Here is a 23505-nt window from a genome sequence, read left to right as displayed (position 1 = left end):
CCAAGCTCCAAGTTCACTGAGACCCTCATCTTAAAAGATATGGTGGACAACGATAGAAGAAAATGCCCAATGTCAAACTGTGGTCACCCACATGTGGAAAACCTCACAGAATCAAAGGGAGACACTGTTCCAAAACAGCAGAGATTTCAATATTCTATTTCACCATGGAAAGAGCAGGCAAGTCACCGAAAGGAGCTCAGTGCAAGGCACTCCTAGTACTAACCAACAATCCCGGACTGACACTTGTTTACCATACCTCTCTCCAATAAACTAGAGAAACGCTAGTTAAGACCTGGGCCAAGGGCAGCCAGAGCAAAGGCTAGCACAGCGGTTCTCCGCCTGTAGATCTCAACCCCTTTCACAGGGGTCGCCTAAGGCCATTGGAAAACACAGATGATTCATAACAATACCGAAGTTACCGTTGCAAAGTATCAACGAGCATAGCCAGGCAGGATGAAAACCACACTCCTGGTGGCATGATTCCTACGATGCTACAAAGTGGGGAAATCCTCAGGAAGTGGCACGAGCTCCCAATAGTCAAATCTGAGATAGTGCAACTCAAGAAGAAAATAAGAATCTACTAGTCTACAGTGATTAAAATGCCATTGACAAAAAGGAAGGCCCTTCTTTTCAGAATTCCAAATAGCAGATGTAGAAGAAATGTCAAAAATACATAAGAAAATCACAACTGGAAAACACAAGTAACAACTGAAAGGCAAGATCGGTAGATGGATGCTAAAACTAGTAGAATGTTTAGTGAGAATATTTACATAGTCTCAAAATATGGTGAAGGAAACCTAAGATTAACTATTAAGAGTGGAAAAATAATTTTATAGTGAACTAAAGATAAGAAACAAGTGAAAGGGTAAAATCTAAATAAAGGGAATAGGTCTTATTTATTTATCGTCTGACTATTTACTGATTCCTCCTAACTTTGGCTTGATTTCTCTACTACGGTTAGGAAATCTGTTACTACATGGACTTGGGGTAAAAGGTAGAGGAGTTTTCTGTGCTACTTTTACACCACTATGGCGCTGCACCCCCAAACTATCTTAAACTACAAATTAACCTAATGCTCTGAAGCTCCCTCCGGGCTGCCTCCTCCGCCATCTGTGAGGCCCGCAGTTTCTCTTCACACTGATCCTTTTCTGACTGCCTCCAGACATCGTGTTCCACTTTCATCCGCTCTAAGTCTGATAATCTGTTCTCAAGTTCCAGCCTAAAACAACAGATGATATAATCATGTTAGGAGAACTACAATAAAGATGATCCGAGAATGCAATGTGTTCACCAAGCGACGGAAACAGACCAAGGCACTAAGACTTACTTTTCATCCTGTAACACCACGAGTTTCTGATAACCTTCTTCCTTGGCAGCTTGTACTTTACGGATTAATTCACGATCTTTTTCCACCAAGAGTACTTTGTGGTGTTCGACAGTGGACTTGAGAATTTCATTGTCTGCCTGCAATCCTAGTATATTTTTAGAAGAAAAAGAAACTATAATCAATATTGACATGAAGTTTACAATTAACGAGCATTTGAAACCCAGTAAAACAAAAGAATCTGAGAGGTCTCTGGGACAGATATTCTTCAAGGTCCTCACAGAGTGTCAGCTCATCAGAGCTTTTGCGAACTAACAGTGAAACAAGGTGGAGATCATTTTTGTTGTCACTTTTAAGCACATATATACACAAATCTTTCAAGACAGACATTTATTCTTTTGAACCTTGGGAGGTAGGGATCAGCTCAGATGAATACCCAAAGAGGCTTATTTACTTGACTTCTTACAGTTCTGGAGCCCCAGGATAGTGTCATAAATAAGCTGGTAACAGTAAATTAAAGCAAGCAAACAAACAAAGAAAACTGAACCCTTCAAAAAAAAACCTAGGATTCTAGCAAATAACAAAAATATGAGCAATAAGGAAACTTTCAAGTTTACTGAAAAAAATTCTCAAATCTTGTGATAAATGTTTGAGAGATGAATAACCACAGCAAATTTATATTTAACCTTTAAAAACATAATACAGCAATATATCCTAAACTCTAACACTAAAAAAATTTACTCTCAACTCTGAAAATATATGGAAATAGTCAAAACAATTATTAATAAAAATAAACTCTACCTGAAATGACGGAGGTAACCTCAAGCACAGTTATAACCCGAGGGAAGGTTGTTGAAGTATTAAAAAAGAACCGCTCTGAGAAGTCTTGAGGATACGTTTAAGACTAAACTGGAGCTCAAAAATAAGCACATATTGAACAAGGATTCAATAACTAGCCTAGGATTTATAAAAAACAAACAAACAAAAACTTATGTTGGTGCCGGGCGGTGGTGGTGGCGCACGCCTTTAATCCCAGCACTCAGGAGGCACAGCCAGGCGGATCTCTGTGAGTTTGAGGCCAGTCTGGTCTACAGAGTGAGATCCAGAACCAAAACTACACAGAGAAACCCTGTCTTGAAAACAAAACAAAAAATTATGATTGGAACTTACCTCCTTATATCCTTTGGCCTAATAACCAGCTGATCTACAAGCATTTAAAATTATAATCACATAAAGAACAAACTCACATTTTCAATACTTTTAATTCACACAGTAATCAAAAACTATTATATAAATGTAAGATAGGTCATTTAAAAAAGATCACAGAATAAACAAACCATTCAACATAATAAAAATAGTCCCTATGAACTGTAATATGAAAATTCTATTAAGACTAGAAAAGAACTCAGGTTGCTTTGTTTGTTTCAATAGTTTGAATTTAGACCTGAAAAGAACGGAGAAAAGCATGGGAAAATACATTACCATCCAGTTCACTTTGAATCTTACTCCTTTCTCTTTCTAGCTCACTCTTAGCTCTTGCTGCCTCCAGTTTGATGTCAGTTATTTCTAGTTTGTTTGAATGTTTGAGGTCTTTCACCTGTTGGTCATTAGAAATTGAAATTATTATTGGGTCATTTTCTTATCATTCAGTACATACTAAGAGCATAGGTGGAAATAAGTAGATAATCTGGTAGTACAGGGTGTAAGGACCTTCCGAGGAAGGATCCCAAGGCTCAGAACAGCAGAGAGATACCAAACAAAAGTGATCTTTTCCTAATGGAACTAAGGCATGCATTTACAAATACTTGGGTGGAGTCACCAGGGCTGAATCTTTCCTTAAAAATCTTAACTGCATATAAATAACATCCACTGACAATTCAGAACATTTCAGGGGAAAAAGTGTTGAAACCTTCCTTTTAAAAAGGAAGAAATAGCTGGGCATGGTGGTACATGCCGTTAATCATAATCACTACTCAGGAGGCAGAGGTAGGCAGATCTCTGTAAGTTCAGACCCCAAGGCTACTTGGCTGGATCTAATTTCAAAATCAGAACAAAAAGGAGGCAAAAAAAGGCATTTTAGGTGGTAGGAACAGCATATAAAATGTTAATCAGAACTAACATCACACAACCTGCTCTTTAAACAAAGACTATCCCTTACAATAGAGCATAGGGAGGCATACACTCTAAGGAGGGATGGTAGGGAATAAGAGTCATTACTGTCTTAGTTGGAGTGACCATTTCTTGCCGAGGAGGAGGAAAGGGTTTATTTGGCTTACACTCTACAAGACAGTCCATCATCGACAAAGTCATCACAGAAACTCAAACAAGGCAGGAACCTGGAGACAGAAGCTGATGCGGCAGCCATGGAGGAGTGCTGCTTATTGGCTGGCTCAGCCTGCTTTTTTATAGAACCCAGGACCACTAGACTAGGGATGGCACCACCCACAGTGAGCTGGGCCCTCCCCCTTTGGTCACTAAGAAAATGCCCTACAACTGATCTTATGGGGGCATTTTCTTAACTGAGGTTCCCTCCTCTCAGATGACTTTAGCTCATATCAAATTGACATAAACTGTACAGCACACCACTGAAGATAGTTGCCTAGCTTTTTAAGATAGAATAATTAAAGTTAACTCTAATTTAAAATGAGCTGGGTTAAGAAATAAAAGCAAAGAAATCAACTCACAGCAAAAAAATTAATAAAAGAGGCCAAAAAAGAACCAATTGAACTTGGAGACTAAACGTGTTGGCATGTGTATATATATGTGAGGTAGAAGGAAGGGTATAGGTACAAATCACACAAATCCTTTATTACAGAATCTGCTTCTTCTAAAGCCCCAGGTGAATGTGAACAATTTTGAATACTTCCCATAATTAATCTATCACATATCATTTTTAGTGTAAATATTTCTAGCAAATAATTCTAGTTCATAAGTAGTATACCTTCATCCAGCAATATTCACTGACTACTTATTGTGTGTCAGATACAATTCTAGGAGTCAGGAATACAGCAGTAAATACAAACGTTCTGTCTTTCCAATCATCCACACTATTAACATTTTACACAAACTTCTAAAATTATTAACAAAGGCATTAGGGTTTAACCAAGAGATATAAAGATGAGAAAAACCTGTAATTTGATTTATACCTAAGTGTACAATTACAGAATCAGAGTAGAAGACTACAAACATACACAAGCTAAACATAGGATGTGGATGGTAGAAAAGGATTAAGTTATGTGGAGCCCAGTAAAACCCAACAGCAAATGAAGGTGGCAGTTAAGACACAAATCGGGAACGGTCCAAGAGCCAAAAGGAAGAACCACAGACACAAATTTCTTATTACAGGAGGTTTTGTCTACAAAAGGCATTGAAAACATTGCAAGGAATGGCTTCACGGAACATACACATCTCAAGGAAACAACAAAACAAGTACTTTACTATTTACATTGCTATCCACAATGAACAGACCCTTTCAAATCAATTTGTGCACCATTAAATGACATATAAATATAAAATAGCAACCTTCTGCTGGGGTTTTAATACCTAAATTCTCTTACTATGCCATTAGTTCAAGGACAATTTATAAATGCATTAAAATGCTGAGAAGATATAACATTAAAATATAATTACAGTGACAGAGTTTTAAGTTGCTATTGTACACTAATTGCAAAAGGTTGAGAACAACAAAGAAGTTCATAAACTACACTGTAGCTGCTTTTAATGAGGTGACAAATTCAAGATAAGTCCATAGAATATTGATTAATTTCATGGTAACCTCAAGAAAAACTAAGAAATAAAAACCGTTCACATTAATCTCACCCTGAGACTTACTAAAATGAAGAAGACTTTCTTTAGGCTGGGAAGCTGGATCAGTCAGCAAGGTGCCTGCAGCACAAGCATGAGGACTTGTGTTCAGATCCAAGGACCCACGGGAAAAGCTGGGCAAGGCTCGGGGCACCTCAATCCCAGTGCCCAGAAGACAGAGCAGGCGGGTCCCTGGCGCTGGCTCCCAGCCACTCTAGCTCAGTGAGCTCCGGGTTCAGTGGAGGACTGTCTCAGACAAAGCAATCACACAATGGACGCTGGAGAGGCAGCTCAGTGGTGAAGAGCACAGGCTTCATTCCAGAAGAACCAGGCTCCGTTCCCAGAACTCACATGGCACTTCTCAACTGTCTCTCACTCCAGTCCCAAGAGAGTTGATGCCCTCTTCTGGCCTCTAAAAGCATCAGGTACACATGTTGTGCCCAGAAATATATGCAGGCAAAACATCCATACACAGAAAAAAATTTAAAGGATTTTAAATCTTCAAAAAACTAATTATAAACTATGATAGACAACAGCTGAGGAAGACACCTTAATATCAACCTCTGGGCTCTACACACATGTGCACATATACACAGAAAAATGTATAACACACACACAGAAAAAAAAGGAAACAATTTCAACAGGGCCGGGTACAGGCTTACTTATGTTGTTAAATTATATAGGCTCAAGGAATTTACTTGTTTATAATATATAGAGATTAAATTGTTCTTTGGTGTCACATTTCTATGATCTTAAAAGAATGGATTTACTTACACAACCAGTAATTGTTAAATTTCTAAAATATATTTTATATTTAAATATAAAATACTAAAAGCAATATTAAAAACATGAAAACGGGTGATGAAGACCTTAGGGAGTAAACTGTGTAAGCCCTGAATGTGAACCCCAGGACCCATGTTAAAACTGAAAACTGTGTGGCAGCAAGCCAGGAAGTAATCCCAGAGCTAGGGCAGCAGAGACAGACCCTCCCTGGGCCTTCCCAGGCAGCCAGACTAGCCAACCCAGCTATGGCTAGCAAGAGAGACTTGTCTCAAAAAGTAAGGTGGAGAACCACCGAGGAAGACAGCTGACCATGACCTTTGTCCTCCACTCCAACACGCACACAGAGACAAGTTCAAATACCCCTAACTTCTGCTGTTAATGCATGGCCATTATATTCCTTGTACTCAGGCTTCCAAACTCTAAAAAAACCTAGAAACCTCAACTTCAAGAGCTCCATTGTCCCATCCATCTTTACCAAGCTAAGTTACTTTGTCTTAATAAACTGCTGGCCAGAGTCTGGCCTTTTCAATCATGGTTTGTTTTACACTTTTGATAACACAGAAGCTAGTTGCACTAACACAGAATTTTAAATGGCAGTATTAGGCATTTTATAGGTACTCACAATCTGTTAAAGTAGAAAAATCTACAAAATAAACGGAGGGAGCTGGCGCCTGTTGCTCTTTCAGAGAACCCAGGGTCAGTACCAGCACCCACATGGTGGTACATACTGTCTATAAATCCATATCTAAGGGATCCAATACCCTCTTTCTGACCTCCATAGGCACAAGTCACATATGACACACTTACATATGTGCAGACAAAGCATTCATACATATCAAACAAGTAAACCTTAAAAATCCTGAAACAAAACAAAAACCTGAGAAAATAATATATAGGAGAAACAAGAGAGTTGTATAAAAAAATGTGTCACACCAGAAGCTCTGGCTATAAATTCCAAAGAGATGATATTAAACTTCTGACCTTTCTCTAAATTCTGAGGTGATATGATTTCCTTAACTTAGCTCGATCATCACAATTCTGAGGGATGGTTTTCTGTAACTAACTTAGATTTCCGAAGATTGAAAACCTCATGAAGCAACATAATGTTCTTCACTGGATGTGAAATATCATTAAGGACATCATTTTAGGTCACCTATGATAATGCCTTTAATCTGAGCCACTGACACTGGCAAAGCTTTGTTCTAAAGCCTAACATTTACAAATTTAAATCACTTAGTTAAACACACCCCAGGTGTTCCTTTGCATTGCAAACAGCCATTTGCTAGGATTGCAAGATGTTGATGAAAATTTCAAGTTGCAAAGAAAACTGTGACACTCACGTTAGAAATATTTTTAAAATTATCCTTCCTGCAATCCTTTTATACATAAAATTTTAGAGGAAACTTGCTTTGTCTAAAGTTGAAGGATATATTGAATACTCCATTTATATGCAAACTACTTCAAGTATGCCTTAAAAAACACAGGCAAGTCTCAGCAAAGTGCTAATAAACAAGTGTAGAGAAATAATACCAAACTGCTGGTTTCATTCAGCAGAACAGGAGACACCGTTTATTCTTGAGAAGAGAAAGAACAATGGTGAAGGGTGTGTGTACAGAACGCAGAAGAGGTCAGTACCCAGGTGAGGCAGAGAACTAGGGCAAACCGGTGCAAAAGCCCCACCCACCCCCACCCCTACCCAAGCCCTGCATACCCATGCCCTGTGGCTGCATTTCCAGTTCCAGTTATTTCAGGAACCCAGTCAGGATACTGGATCTAAAACAAACTACTGGATATACTGGATAGTTAAATGGTATTGAGCAAAACTGAAAACAATGTGTATAGGACTTTAAGAAAACCTTGAGTTCTCTTCTTTGTGTTTTGTATCTGTTTTGATTAGATGGGGACTGAAATTTTGCTATACTCTTATCACTATAGACATTTGGTCTATATCTGCTGACCTAAGTCAGGAAGAGGCCACATCATTACTTGACTTCTAGTGGGGTTTATACTATAGGATCTTAGTGATCAACAGAAAAAGGCCTTGATGCACTTAGGAAATTGGATCCCAATGAAATCAACGGGATATTAAAGCTATGAAATAGCTTGCCTAAGGTTACACAGTCAGTCTCTGGGGGAAAAAAATAAAATCTCTATTCTTTACTTTCTCATTTAATTATACACTAGAAATAAAAAATAAAATGAATGAGTTAGGATTCAAAATATGTTCATCTGATTCAAAGCTCAGGGATTTCCCATTGTATTTCATTACCTAGTCCAAAATGGTGTAATTTCGAAACATAACCTAAATTTAACCCTATAAACTAATAGATAATATCTAAAATTAAAAATATTAATAGCTATAGTTGGGGATGTAGTTCATTGGTAGAATGCTTGTCTAGAACGCACAAAAACATAACTTCTGCTCCTAGTATCACAAAAAAGGAGGTGGGGAGAAGGGAAGAGAAGGAAAATGTATATATGTGTGTATATTTAACCATTTGTTTGTAGCTGAGTGTGGTGGCACACACCTTTAATCCCAGCACTAGGGAGGCAGAGGCAGGTGGATATCTGTGAGTTTGAGGCCAGCCTGGTCTATATTGTGAGTTCCAGGACAGCCAGAGCACCATAATGAGAGCAGCCTCAAAATAAATAAATAGATAGACAAATGTTTTATTTGTCTAGTTTTACTTACTTTCAGTATCATTCATGTCAGGTGAACGAAATGAAACATCAGCAACAAAACAACCTGTATGCTACATATAAATTGAAACAAAAATAAAAGGCCACTAGACATACATATACCTTGTAGTATGAATAGTGTGAATTTTTAAATTACATGTATGAATTGGAGGAAGGGTCATACAGATGCCAAGCGCATGTACAGAGATTAGAGGACAACCTTCAAGATAGGCGTCTTTACCCACTGAACCATCTTGCTGGCTTTTAATAGAAAACAAAAAAAAAAAAATTGAGTAGATTATCTTCCAAGGGTGACATCCAATGCATCTAAAATTACAGCCTCAGTATTTCAAGCACAAAAAAATCCAATTTTATCACAAAACTTTTTAAAAAGATTCAAAGTGACACTTATACTAATTTCCCAAAACAGAATGCCAGTTTAACTGTATGAAAAATGGTAACAAGAATGTTCTAAGCTGGGTTATTAGCACATTTGTTTTCTGTAGATGAAATTACATGAGAAGTCAAATGGTCACAAGGCTGCATGACCAGAAAGAGACTAAGATGGACAACTTGTTACATGGCCCCAGGTTAAAACAAAGAGGAGGTAAAGCACCTATACAGAAACCTATTAACTGGGGGAAAAAGAATTCTAGGGGAGGTACCTTGTAAGGCTTGAAAAACTGATCTCAAGGCCATGGGTTACTAAAGAAAACCCCAGTACCAGGGATGGAGTAAGTCCTTATGAGTTATTGGTCAGGGAGGGCCCAAGCTTTGACATTCTTTCTGCCCCCTCTTCTCATTCTTCCTAAACCACTCCCTCCTGCTGCCTACCAGAACTAGGTAAAGCTCTTTTGCAAAAGGTCCCACACACCATGCATGCATGGTATAGAGAAATCAAGCGGGAACTGAGCGGAAAACTTCCTCCCTGCTACCTAGTTTTCATAGTCCCAGAAGGTGTTACGTCGGCTGCTGCAAAAGGACGGGCATCAGTGTCTTCCTAGAGGTGAATCCTACTATCCATAAACCCAACCCTCAGGTAAGATGTGCCCACTGTACAACAGCGGCACCACTGCTATGGGGTAACTAACTGCTTTCTGACTAGTTAAGACCCAGTCTACAGGAGGTACTGCATGGTACTGTTGAACCTAGTCAAAAACCCATGGTGGAGGAGATCATAAACCCTGAGGCAGAACTAAAGAGAGTCGTTTAGCAAAACTGGTAAGGCATCAAGCTGGCATCTAAATAAATACGTTTGTGCCCGCAGACAAACGCTACTACAGTTCTAATCAGAGAAGCCTATCTTTCCAGTTAATGGTGGTGAATACAGAGACTCATGGCTGCATTGAGTATAAGCGACAGATTAGAGGTCCACCTATAAAAAGACACTTACACCATCCCCTCTACAGTTGAACACTGAGGAAGAGGGGGTGAAAAGAAGGACCAAGCTGAAATATAGTCATCTTGCAGGCAACACAGGCACTGCAATCACAAACTGCCAGCAGCTGGAGGTCCCTGAACTGTCCCCATGAGAATGGGCTGAGAGGTAAGATGGGGGAGTTCAGGAGCCTATCACTCACCGCTCAACTATTTGGTACTGACAGATTAAGGAAGAGGTGGAATTATTGCCTTCAATTGCATACCCACTGATGATCCTATCGGTCTCCAGTGGATAGTTCCAATCCATGGGTCCCCACAGATGGCCCTGGTTAAACTAAATGGGTCACAGAACAAAACCAAAAGTATGACTGTGAGAAAGGGACTAGTAGGGATAGGGGTTGGGGTAGAGAGAGAGAACAGTCACATGTATAAACTGTCTAACTTCCTAGTAAGCATTCTATTTTCAGGGGACCCATGACCCCTCAGTTCTGCTGACAAAACATCACTAAACAGAACACTTTCTTTCTTCTCACTCAACACCTTGTCCATGAGCCATCTCAGAAAATTCTTGGCCAAGAATCTATAATGACCAGACAATTCCTTTAAATATAGACATTTCTACTAGGCTACAGAGAATACTTTTTTTTTTAACCTGGGAGCTATCCTGGCTTTTAGGGTGTTTTATATAACTACCCTGCTAGACATAAAATGACTTCACTGATTTGGAAACCAACCTTACTTTCAAAGTCCAAAGACTAAAAACCATAGTATGTTAGTAAGTATCTGTCAGACCTTATAGTAAGCACTTCATGTACAATACCTCACTTAATTTTCCACAATTCCACAGATACATTTATGGAGGTAGATATCAAAGTTTCAAGAAGAGATATACCAAGTCACAGAGCTAATTAAAAAACAAAACCTACCATGAATTCAGACTGTGGAACCACAAATTTGATCTTCATTAACTATTTTTATCATTGCTATTTTATTTCTGGTTTTGAGATTCCTTATATATACATATTGCATGTGATAGGGAAAAGTTGAATTTGAGAAATACTTTATGGCATAAAAATGACTTAAGAACATTCAAATTACATTTTTAAGGATAATTTAAAAGCAAGTTATGTTGTTAAAATTACTTACTGAAGAAATATTAACAAGTATCTGCCATGTGAATGTGATTTCCCAGGGGCTAGAAGTACTATAGTGATAAGAGCAATGTCCTTGATATCATGGAGCTGACATTGGTTAAAGGAAAAAGTGGGAAGGAGATATCTAAAAACACAAAAACAAGTGGGGGCTGGGGTGATGTCTCAGTGGTTAAGAACACTGATGCTCTTGCAAGGGACTAGGTTCTGTTCCCAGAACCCACAAAGTGGCTAACCGCCATCTGTAATCTAGTTCCAGAGGACCTGACACCCCTCTTCTGGCTTCCTTGAGCACCAGACACACAAGTAAAACAATACATACAGGCACACACAGAAAATAAAAATAAATAAATCTTTTTAAAATAAAAAATGAATAGATCCGATGGTATTAAGAGCTATGAAGATGGCTGCAGAGATGGCTCAGCAGTCAAGAGCGCTGGCTGCTCAATTCCCAGCACCCACATGGCAGCCCACAGCTGTCTGTAACTCCAGTTCCTGGGGATCCGACACCCTCACACAGATATGCATGCCGGCAAAACACCAATGCACATAAAATAAATAAATAAACCATTCTTTTAAAAAAGTTATGAAGAAAAACAGAGCAGGTTAGTGTGATGATGTATTGTGTCCCCAATATATTGTGCACCCTAATAAAGTTTACCTGAGGATCAGAGAAAAAAAGCCAGGCACTATAGTAAACAAAGAGGTCAGGCAATGACAGTACACACCTTTAATCCTAGCATTCGGGAAGCAGAGATTCATCAAGATCTCTGTGAATTCAAACGTCACACTGGGAACAGAGCCAGGCGTGGTGACACACGTCTTTAATTCCAGCACTACTTAACCATAAAGATCTGGAGGTCTGTATAGACAGACAGGAAGTGACAGAGCTGGGCAGGAAGAGGAAGTGATGTAGCTGGGCGGAGAGAGGAAGTGAGATGGCAGAACAGAAAGGCATATAGGCGTGAGTAGACAGGAAACAGGTCTCTTTAGAGACTGAGGTGTTGGTGAGGTGAGGCTGTCTGTGACTTGTCCTGTTCCTCTGATCTCTCGGTTTTTCACCCCCATATCTGGCTCCGGGTTTTATTAATAAGACCGTCTAGCAATTCGTCTTATAGGTTAGGAATACAAAGAGTAAGGCAGAAGATGAAAGATACTATTTCACTATTTTTAAGACAAGGCAGGCAGGCCTCTTCTATTAGGTAACAATAAAGAAAGGAAGGAAGCAAGATAAATGTAACTATGTGAGGAAAGTTCCTGGCAGGCACACAAAGACCCTGAGGAAGAGTGAACTTTCTCAAGGGCGGTCGGTGAGGGAGGAGGAGGGGCGAACAGGAAGGAGAGGGTGCTGGTTGCTGAGGAAGGGCGAAAGAGCCAGGCCACACCGAGCCCCGCGTGGGCCGAGCACACAGACCCCAGTTAGAGGTCTGTCACAGTTCAAAGACAGAGTGAGGGGCTAAAACGATTTCAACAGAGAGAATTCAAACAGCAAACTGCTCCATCACTGTAATCTCAGGCTCTCTAGATGAAGCAAAGTACGGCAACTCACTTCACTGGTCAGCGTACTTATTTCTCGGTCCGCTTTATGCAATCTGCTGATCAAACAAGTGTTCTGTTCATTGCTTGATTGCAGCTCTTTCTCTAAGCGTTCAGCCTGCAGTTTAGCTGACTGCTTTTCGGCCTTGAAGACAAAAGATTTTGAAATTTATAAATAATCGTTCACATTACACTAAAGTAAGCACTATATACAATGTATATGTAATCAAACACAAAATAATGACTCAGAATTTAAGCAACAACTAACATGTCCCAAAGTAACAGTTTTCTCAACCGACCTGTCGAACTCCCATCTTCTTCTTTCAGGAGAGAAAGTACTCAGAGTACTCATTTAATACCTCAGAATGGGAATGCTGGCGTAATTCTAACATTTCTAGACTTGCTAGTCCACAAGTTATGGAGAAGCATTTTCGAAGACAGGAAAGGAGGCTGCCCAGTCCCAGGTCAGTGGGTAAAAGGTGCTTGCTGCCAAGCCTGAGGATCGGAGTTATCTCCAGGACCTAAGCAGTAAAAAGCGAGTACCAATCCTACCAGCTACCCTCTGAGCGCCACACACGTGCTGTGCTACACAGGCACTCAATACATATCTGCACACACCAAGGAAAAAATATAAAGCAGTTGAAAATCCACAATCAATGGGGAATTCTTTTCTAAAGGAACAGATAGAGACAAAAATTGAAAATTCTCAACTGTCCTGGAGCCTCCTGAAGTACAAGCAAAAAAGCTTTTGACCTTACCACACAATTAAATTCTTATTGAAGTCTCTAAATTGACAGAAATGTCCTCAAAGTGATACTCAGTGTTTTCTTTTAGCAGAGAGGAAAAAGTAAAAGCTTTAATAAACATTTCTAATTGAGATAAATGAAATGAGAGCGTTTTTACACTTACGGGATAAACTTCAGTTTTCTATTTTCTACGCATGTTTACTGTATTAAATAAGGACTGTATTCAGCAAATAACTCAGGGAACAACAATTATTCTCTTCAAATATAAAATTAAATTCTTTGTGTACAACAACAGAATATTGTTTTCTCCAAGAAAAATATCTGCTGTTATGTATTTATTTTTCATTTTATCTGACAAATGATAAAAAACTAAGTGCAAGCTAATCTGAAAATGTCACAAATGAGCCATCTATCTTTGTCATCATTCAACTTATCCTGAAAATAATCACTCTCGATAATCTTGGTCAAAGTTCACATTGGGACTATACACTACACTACATTCAACTGCAAATACTTCTCTTACTGTCACTGTGCAGGACTGTGAAATGGCAACCTAAACAATCTTACTGTTAATTAGCTTATGTCTAAGGTCCAATGATACTGTCAAGTTTAATTCTGACAAGTACTAACAAAGACTTCACCTTTCCCTAAAAACAAACAAACAAAAAAAACCCAAAATCTTCTCCTCTTCACAACTTACCAAAGTACTCCATGTTACTTGCCCTCCACCATCACTTTGTATTTTGAAATTGGATATACTATGAACATGTGCCTATAATTTCCTTCTAGTTCAACTATTGCATAACTATCCCAAAGGAAGAAAACCCAACTCTGACAAACATGAAGTCTCGGCTCCATCTTAGGCCCCAGGCACTAAGAGGCAAAAGCATGTCTGAATAAGACGGAAGCTACGAGTCTTCGTAAGTGACACCTCCCAGCGGTCCTGGTGTGGCTCTGCCAACATTTTCTTTCTCTACTGAACTCAGGGAAATAATTCAGTAAAGATTAGTATGCATTAGTAGCCAGCTAACTTTTATCACTTTGGCTAGAAGCATGTAAGTTATATGTAGTGTTATGTCTGCTCAAATAGGATTTATGATTTTAAGATTTTTAAACTTTAGTATAAGAAATTTATAATTTCAAAAGTAATTGTTCGGCCGGGCGGTGGTGGTGCACGCCTTTAATCCCAGCACTCGGGAGGCAGAGGCAGGCGGATCTCTGTGAGTTCAAGGCCAGCCTGGGCTACCAAGTGAGTTCCAGGAAAGGCGCAAAGCTACACAGAGAAACCCTGTCTCAAAAAACCAAAAAAAAAAAAAAAAAAAGTAATTGTTCATTATGTTTTCAGATGACTTTAGTCTTGAAAAACTTGGGGGTATGTTGCTATTCTTCATTTTCAGAGGTAAGTCATTTCACTCAGATGATGGTTCCCAAAGAGTGCCTACCCCTCCTAATGCAGTAGCACAGCCAGCTACCTGGAGGAATCACAACCTCTCTTCTTTCCACGTACACTTGGGACTACACAACTGCGTCAGCATTAGATGGGCGAGCATGTGTTTACACTCTAACAACCAAAGGCTTGTCTCGCGCACTTGAGAACGTAGGCCATGCTCTACTGGGAAGCAATTAAAACCTTACCTCCAAGGACCTGAGTGCAGCCTGCATCTCCGCCAGCTGCCTCACCTGTATTCTTTGGACATTCTCTACATGCGCACCAGAATTCTCTTTCTCAGCCCTTAATTCTGCTACTTCAGCCTCTAGCCCTTTCAATTTCTGAAGCAAATGGGTTTTTTCTCGAATGAGTTGCTCCACGCGCTTGCTGTCTCTTGTGGGATCGACACTGAGCAGCTGGTTATGCAGTTCCTCTTTATCCTTCTCCAGCCGTGCAGCCTAGTAATTCAAAAGGAAGCACACAAGCTCTAAATTACTGAATGTTCAGTCATGAACATGCTTTACAAGTCAGTAAATTAAAATTAAAAATTGCACAACATGATAGCTCAGGTTCGAAAATGAAGGAAAAAGAGAAAAAAATCTAAAATGTCACGTTCTTCACTTTGTACTCAGCATGACTCAATTTTAAGGGCAAGGACTTTCTCCGACTCTCCCTCTCCCCCCAGTGTCTGGCACAGGGCTTAATCAGTTGCTGACTAAAATTCAAAATTGTAAATACTACCATAAAGTGATTATTTAAAACACAAGTCCATGATAGGAATTCATGCTAGGCCAATCCAATGACCACTCCCAAGTTTCTCCTTACGTGACAGTTAATTCTTTGGCTATGTCTGGGCTAATAAATCATCTGTTTGAGAGCAACTAATCCACACAAAATCTGTGTAAATAAACACAAATACAGTGAATGAACTTGTAAAGTGAAAGCCGAGCTTATTAAATGTCTATCTGCAATGATATTCTAGGTCTTCTTTCTCATGTTCACTATTCCAGAGTACACCACAAGTCACCGAGGAATGAGAGGGGAGATACAAGTCATCTTCTCCTTCATAACAACTCAAGCTGCCAGATGCCACATGCTCCTAGTGAGGGGGCTCCAATGGTTTCCTAACACCCAGAGCCTTCTGAGTCCCTTGCTGCTCAGGATTAGGGACAAGGCACTGAGAACAGACCACCCTTTGGGGATCTCCTAGTTTTCTACAACGTGTCACTACATCTGCCACACGAGCAATTATTTTATTCTTTCTCTGTATTGGGGTTATCCCTTATTATCCAAATGAACCACTGCAAAAAGCAAGACCCGTGGCTATTTTACCAAAATGAACACTCGGGGCTCACTCTAAGTCAAAAGGATACTAAAGAAGTGCTCTGGGACAGAGACAAAGCTGGCAGAGCTCTCAATAAAGCAAAGAAGTGTGAGGCTTCGACAGGGCGTTTCCTCATCTTCGAAACGCCAGGGGAGGCTCTCTCTGATCGTTTTCATCCCTATAATTCAGGAATTCCAAGTCTGACTTTGTACACGACAGATTAAAGATGTTAACAGGGCATAACGATGTAAATACCCAGTATGTAAACATACTTTTCCCAGAAAACTCATCCATGAAGGTAAACGTCAAAAGTCCAACGGAGGGCGCAGTGATACACTCACTCAGTATGCCAAAACCCCAGGGTTTCATTCCCAGAACCGTGCGGACTCCCTCCCCCCCAAAAAGACCCCACCAAACAAATAGAAAAGAGCATAACGAATCCACATCTCTGTCCTATTCCCCACTACATAGTTGTGTAGAACAATTCTCCTCAGGTTTGTTCTTGGACCACATTTATTCTTCATTTCTTTCCTCCTGCAACTATATGACTGTAGTAAGTCAGATTACTTTTAAGCGAACTTTTCAAGAATGTCATCCATAAACACACTGTATTTACATGATTTTCACCATCCCTAGCTCCTCTTCAACTCCGGTGTTTCCCCCATCCTCTCTCAAATTCACGACCTTTTCTAACTATTATTTCTATAATTATTGTAAGTGTACAGACACATACACACAAACAACCTACTGAGGCCAGTTACTGTTACTCATATGGACATGGATTTGGGGCTGACCACTTAGAACTGGAACCTACCAGGGTCTCTCATCTCTGGAAAAACCAGATTCTTCCTCCCTCAGCAGCCACTGACTGCCTGTAGCTCTCCATTTAGGGGTGGAGCCTTGTGAAAATTTCCGCCATCGACTGGCATGTTGAGTGGTATAATCATGTGCAGGCAACCACACTGTGGAGAGTTCGTGGGTGCAGTCCCCCTGACATGTCTAGAGGACACTATCTATTAGCAGTTGTCCTGGTTCTCTGTCCTAACAACCTTTCCACCCCCTCGTCCATGATGCTCCGTGAGCCTTAGGTATAGAGGTTGTATTGTAGATGTCCCATGCACACCACAGTCACATGCTCTCTACGTTCTGACAGTCACAGACCTGTATAGCGTCCTCCATCTGCTGCAAAAGAAGCTTTTTTGATCAAGAATGAGAGGTGTACTTCTCTATGGGGCTAAAGGTATTTAGAATAATTGAAAGCTACATTAATTTAGAAAAGTATCAGTAGTAGGTTGTCCTCGGGTATCTATGACCTCTCCAGCTGTGAGATCTTTCTGGGTTTACAGTACCAGGCATGAGTTCCCTCCTACCGGACAGGCCTTCGGCCCAACTGGATGCCTGTTGGTGTACCCCAATATAAGTGCCACTGCTGCACTGTGGTGGGTCCTGCCGGGTCAGTGGTTACTGTGGTTCACAGGCTTTACAGCTGGTGGGACTGCTGGTCACTTTTCTCCCCTTGCAGCCTGCCTGGCACCTTCCAGTGCTGTGAGAACTAGTCCTCAGTGAGGACCTTCCAGCTCCTGTCAGTACCAGCCTGACGCCTCAAGTCCCACGACAAAAATTTGTGGTGTCTTCAGCAATAGGGTCTCCTCTTCAAGCTGTAGCCAGAAGGCGATCAAGGGCTGTGGTGCTAGCCTATACTGATTTAAGGGGTCTTAGACAGCCCTGGTTCATTACTTTTATCCCAGCTTCAGTTTAAACGATGGGCTTAGGCTGGGTGATTTTTAAGATACTGTTTGGCACTTGCCTAAGGTTACTCAGACAAACATTTTGTTTTGGGCAGTGGTAGGGACCAAGTGCAGGGTCACGCACATGGTAGAGGATCATTTCCCACTAACCCACATTCCCAGCTGCAAATAACAATATGCTATTGTTAATGGTAGGGTGGTTCATCTAGGTCAGGAGGTCTAACACGGGTATAGACAACGGTGCCCTCAAGTAAGATAAAGTCAGTAGTAACACTATTTATTCTCTTGCAGTGCCCATTTAAATATAAGGCCACACAGCTGGTACGTGAGAGGCATCTCTATGATACCTGGAACGGTAGCCAAAGCAACAACTAAAATGGCAATGAAGATGAAATTCTGTATTTATAATTCCTCAACCAGAATTCACTACCAAAAATCCTTCCTGGCCAAACTGGTGACCACTGCTTCCCAGTTACTGCACTCATTTACTCATTTGCATAATAAATACTAAGTACTTTGTCTCCAGCACTATTTTAGGTAGTAAACATATGTACAGTTCAGCAGAAGAGGACCCTATTACACTCAATCACTGCCATAACCGCACTCCTGGCTCATTCATCTGGCCACAGACTTTGGACACATTCGCAGCTCTTTCTTTTTCTTGCACTTTTAATCAGATTCACATGCCATTTTCCTGGATGTCCTTCATTTGTTTTGATCTCAATTCTTCCTTCCCATTTCCAAAGGTCTTTCTCTAATTTCTCTTCTCTGACTTCTATCCAAATCTGCCTGTACTGTAGTCACATTCACATTTACTTCATTCTCCTCTAGAATAAAAACTTGCTGGACAGGTAAGACAATGCTCGGTATTAACCAATTTTACTTTTCTAAGAGTAGAAGAAATGGACAGAAACAGATCAGGAATTACCAAGAGTAGTTGCTTTTCTGTACAAAGGACAGTAGTATCGATTCAATTCCCCGAGACACATAGGGAAAGGTAGTGTACCTAACTGCTCTATCCATCTTTGCTTTTACTGCCCTTATGCTGTAGCATACAGAAATGGTTAAGCGAACAGACTCTAGAATCAAGTGCCTAGGCTTTGTTTCTCAGTATTTTATAGCTACTCCTATACTTCCTTCAGCTTGTGAGAATGCTGTCACTCTTACCTTTCTTCTATAAACAATGTCCTTCAACTCTTGTTTATTTGAGAAAAGATCATCCCACAAAGCCCAGGATGGCTTTGAACTATGCAGTCAAGGATCACCTTGAACTCTTTTAAAAATTTTTTTTATTTCTTAATTACATGTGTAAATGTGTGTCTGTGTGGATATGTGCACTTCAGTACAGGTGCCTGCCCAGAGGCCAAAAGAAGGTGTCAGATCCCCTAGAGCTGAAGTCACAGGAGTAGTGATCCACCCAACATGACTGCTGGGGACCAAACTCAGGTTTTCTATAAGAACATACACACTCTTAACCACTGGGCCCAGCCTCTCACCTGGAACTCTTAATCCTCCTGACTCAGTCTCCTGAGTGCTAGGAATATAAGCATGTACCATCATACCCAGTTTGGTTAATTTTTAACTAAATCCTTTATTATCAGACAATGATAGAGTATACTATCAGTCAACTCAATGTTTGCATCTAATGCTATCTTACATTTAATTTTGGAACTTTCTTGGTTTTGATATAAGATTAAATATAAGACTATTTCAATTAAATCTTGAATAGTCAAGAAATTGTGACTCTGAATTGAAACTGAAATTTGTTTTAATTTGCTTCTTATAAAATCACTGTTGAAAGTGTGACAGTTAGAAAGAAAATGGCTCCCAAAGGGAGTGGCCACTATTAGGAGGTGTGGCTTTGTTGGAGTAGGTGTGGCCTTGTTGAAGGAAATATGTCACTGTGTGTGGGCTTTGATGTTTCATATATGCTCAGGCCATACCCAGTATCTCAGTCCACTTCCTGTCTCCAACAAGATGTAGAACACTCACCTACCTCTCCAGCACTGTCTGCTTGCACACTGTCCACCACAATAATGGACTGAACCTCTGAAACTGTGAGCTGTCACCTCAATTACATGTTGTCTTTACAAGAGTTGTCATGGTCATGGTGTCTCTTCAGAGCAACAGAAACCTTAAGACAGTGTAGTCACCTTGCTATCACTGAACGATGGTAAAGCTTACACTCTCCTATTGCTGCTCTGATGAAACACAAGCAGGTAAGGACACAGCATCTCATTGCTGCCTGGTGAAGAAGGAAGCCCAGGCTAGGCTCCCTGCATGCCCACTATGACACCAGGGCAGGGTGTGGGAGTACTCTACTATTCAGAGGGACTGTCTTTGGTATTAAGATAAAGCTGGTCCTACAGAATGATTTAGAAAGTACTCCTACCACTTTCTGGTAAATATTACAGAGAATTGGCATAAGTTCTTCCTTAAATGTAAAATCACTTGTTAGCTGCCAGTTGTTTTCCACTGGATGCTAGACCCTCAATTTAATTGTTTAGTACTGGGTTCTTTGATTTCCTTTATATTCTTGAATCTTTGTCCTAGGATAGAGTTAAGACAGCCAAACATTTGATTTTTCAAGACTCACTTGTGTCCTTGTTTGCTGTTGGTTGTTTTTGCTCTTAACTCATTTTTGGGGGAGGGATACCACCCAGCTCCCAAATAAACACATTGAAGAGACTTACTCTTACTTATAAATGCCTGGTCTTAGCTTGGCTTGTTTCTTGCCAGCTTTTCTTAAATTATCCCATCTACCTTTTGCCTCTGGGCTTTTTCCTTTTCTTACTTCTGTAAATCTTACTTTCACTCTTACTCCATGGCTGACTGGGTGGCTGGGTGGCTCAGTGGCTGGCCCCTAGCGTCCTCCTCTCCTTGTTCTCTTGCTTTCTTCTTTTCCTCCCAGATTCTCCTTCTATTTATTCTCTCTGCCTGCCAGCCCCACCTATCTTTTCTCCTGCCTTGCTATTGACCATTCAGTTCTTTATTAGACCATCAGGTGTTTTAGACAGGCACAGTAACACAGCTTCACAGAGTTAAACAAATGCAACATAAAAGAATGCAGCACACCTTCAAATAATATTCTACCAGGCAGTGGTGACCCATACCTTTAATCCCAGCACTCAAGAGGCAGAGGCAGGTGGATCTCTGTGAGTTCAAGGCCAGCCTGGTCTACAAAGCCAGTTCCAGGACAGCCAGGACTATACGGAAAAACACTATCTTAAAAACAATATTCTACAACACTTGTTAGAACCAGAAGAGCAGTTAGTCTAGAGCTAACTCGATGCATCATACATTAAGAGATTTTCCATCCTGGCTGGCTGATGTAAAGGTAAATTTTGATCAGTTCCATGTGAACTCTTGGGTATTGCTTTGCCTGGCCCATTCTCATTCCTTCTCTGGCTTTGCATAGATAGCTTCCTCACACACAGGCTCTAAGTAGTAATCAACTAAAAACTCAGGAGCTACAAGGTAAAGGACCAGTGTGCTCTCATACTCTTTCTCCTTCAAGTTCACTGTCATGGCCTCTCGCAAATCTCAACTCCAATTCCTCAACTCAGAGTAATGACTATAAACGCAGCATCAGCATTTCATCCTTACTAAGTTTTCAGACTTAACCAAATGTATTGAGAAAGCATAACATCATTTTCATAAAAATGAAGACATCATCTTCCATGTTTATTTCATGTATTCTTCTTAGTGCTATAAATGAGGACATACGAATTCCTGAAGTCCTCACAAAAACCTTTAAAATTTTCCAAAGGGGGATGGAGAGATAGCTCAGTGGTTAAAAACATTTGTTGCTCTTCCAAAGGACATGAGTTGAATTCCCAGCACCCACAGGCAGCCCTCAACTGTCTGCAATCCAGTTCCAGGGGTATCCAACACCTTCTTCTGACCTCTGCAGGCACCAGGCCCACTCATGGTGCACAAACATACATAAAGGTAAAACACTCATACACATAAAGTGCATAATTTTAAAAAAATTCCTAAAGAATCTGTCAAAAATGAACACACTAAGGAGTAGTCAGTTGCTTTGATCTGTATAGAGTAAAAACACAGTATTGCATGAGGCTTTAATAAAATATGTATTAAATTCAGTTTCAGGATGGTGAAGTAAAGCAAATTATTCCAATAAAGCAGGTCTCACAATTATTTTTTTGTTTCTCATTACACAGAAAAAAAAAAATCAGCACCTGCCCTTAATCCTGGTAAGCAGATCTCTGAGTTCGAGGCCAGCCTGGTCTACAGAGTGAGTTCCAGGACAGCCAGGGCTATACAGAGAAACCCTGTCTCAAACAAGCAAAAACAGCCAACATCAACAAAAAAATTCTATTATACTATAGTCTATCCAGGGTATAATAGTATTTATCTTTTTAAAAACTAGTGTGTGTGTGTGTGTGTGTGTGTGTGTGTGTTACTGAAAACATACTACATTGCTAAGAACTGCCAACAGTCACCCTTAAGTGACTCTTAACTCTTCAGAAGGTATTACATCAATGTTAATGGCTGCTGCCTGATTAGGATGCTGACTGCTAATGGATGGGCGCTACGGGGATTTCTTAAACCGAGGCAATAATTATGTTAGCCCCATCAACTGACTCTTTCAGGACAGACATTTCTATATATATTATATATATACATGTTAGGCTATCTGACAGCCTCTGACCTACAGTAGATCTTTCAAGTTGGAGTCAATCTCGCATATCTTGCCACCGTTTTACCAACTTAGCTGATACAATACTGTCAACCCTTTATTGCCACGAGACCCACTCCATTTCAAGAACCACTTTCTTGGACTGAAGGTGTGATCCAGTAGCAGTGTTAATCGACCTTGCAAGAGGTTCGATCCCTACCACAGAGGGGCAGTAACCATCTTTACTTATGTAAGAAGCAGTTCTTCAGCTACTCAAGCTTTAGTGTGAAACTGGAAAAAGGAAGTCACGCCCTCAGGTTCTACTTTGAGCACTCTTACTAATTCTGTCACCTCTGCAGGTCCTATGTCCACTGAAGTCTTGAAACACTCAGAGTCATCCATGAGGACTAGAAGTAACTTCTCCCAAACTCTTGTTAACGTTACTATTTTAATCTCCTCCTATGAATCACAAACGTTCTTAATGGCACTCAAATAGAGAATTATTTTCATAAGGTTTCTGATTTATTCCGCCCAGAATTACCACACGAATTACCGATGGGAAGAATAGTTTTGTGGCCTATATTTCCTAAATAATATGACTTGAAAACCAAAACCATTCCTTGCTCCATAGGCTACATAATGGATATTTCATTACAGGGATGACTATAAGATATAAAGGGAATCCTTTTATCTGATCAGTGGTCTCAATAACAAGCTTGAAACACTCAGGAAAACATGTCATAAACTGGTAATATTGCCATCTAAGTTTTAGTGTTCCTCTTACAGAGCACAGGCAGAACAGATTTCAGCCTAATCCTTAAGGGCCTTAGGATGTTCAGATCAGTAAATGAATACAGGCTTCTACTTAACTTCCCCAGCTTCATCGGCCCCAGACTAGAAAGTAGGTTTGTTCCTTGATGCCCGGCACTGGTTTCTCTTTAAGGTGTTAAACAGCATCT

General features: G+C 40.2%; 1 protein-coding gene across 4 annotated transcripts in view; it reads right to left on the bottom strand.

Moving 5' to 3' along the window:
* Cep83 (centrosomal protein 83) overlaps positions 1 to 23505 on the bottom strand; it is a 113139-nt gene that overhangs the window by 35266 nt on the left and 54368 nt on the right. For 3 of the 4 annotated variants that reach the window (XM_052753168.1, XM_052753170.1, XM_052753171.1), the window contains exons 6-10: positions 15039 to 15290; positions 12671 to 12802; positions 2807 to 2921; positions 1328 to 1472; positions 1070 to 1219 (exon numbers count right to left, since the gene is read on the bottom strand). In XM_052753168.1, the coding sequence (XP_052609128.1) occupies positions 1070 to 1219; positions 1328 to 1472; positions 2807 to 2921; positions 12671 to 12802; positions 15039 to 15290 (794 nt within the window). The remainder of the gene's footprint in view (positions 1 to 1069; positions 1220 to 1327; positions 1473 to 2806; positions 2922 to 12670; positions 12803 to 15038; positions 15291 to 23505) is intronic. The other variant, XM_052753169.1, reaches the window with a different exon arrangement.

Source organism: Peromyscus californicus, unplaced genomic scaffold (genome assembly GCF_007827085.1).
Source record: "Peromyscus californicus insignis strain IS unplaced genomic scaffold, ASM782708v3 Scaffold_24__1_contigs__length_46423439, whole genome shotgun sequence".
NCBI lineage: Eukaryota > Metazoa > Chordata > Mammalia > Rodentia > Cricetidae > Peromyscus > Peromyscus californicus.
Note: the sequence above shows the minus strand (reverse complement) of the source record. Positions and strands in the feature narration are given on the sequence as shown.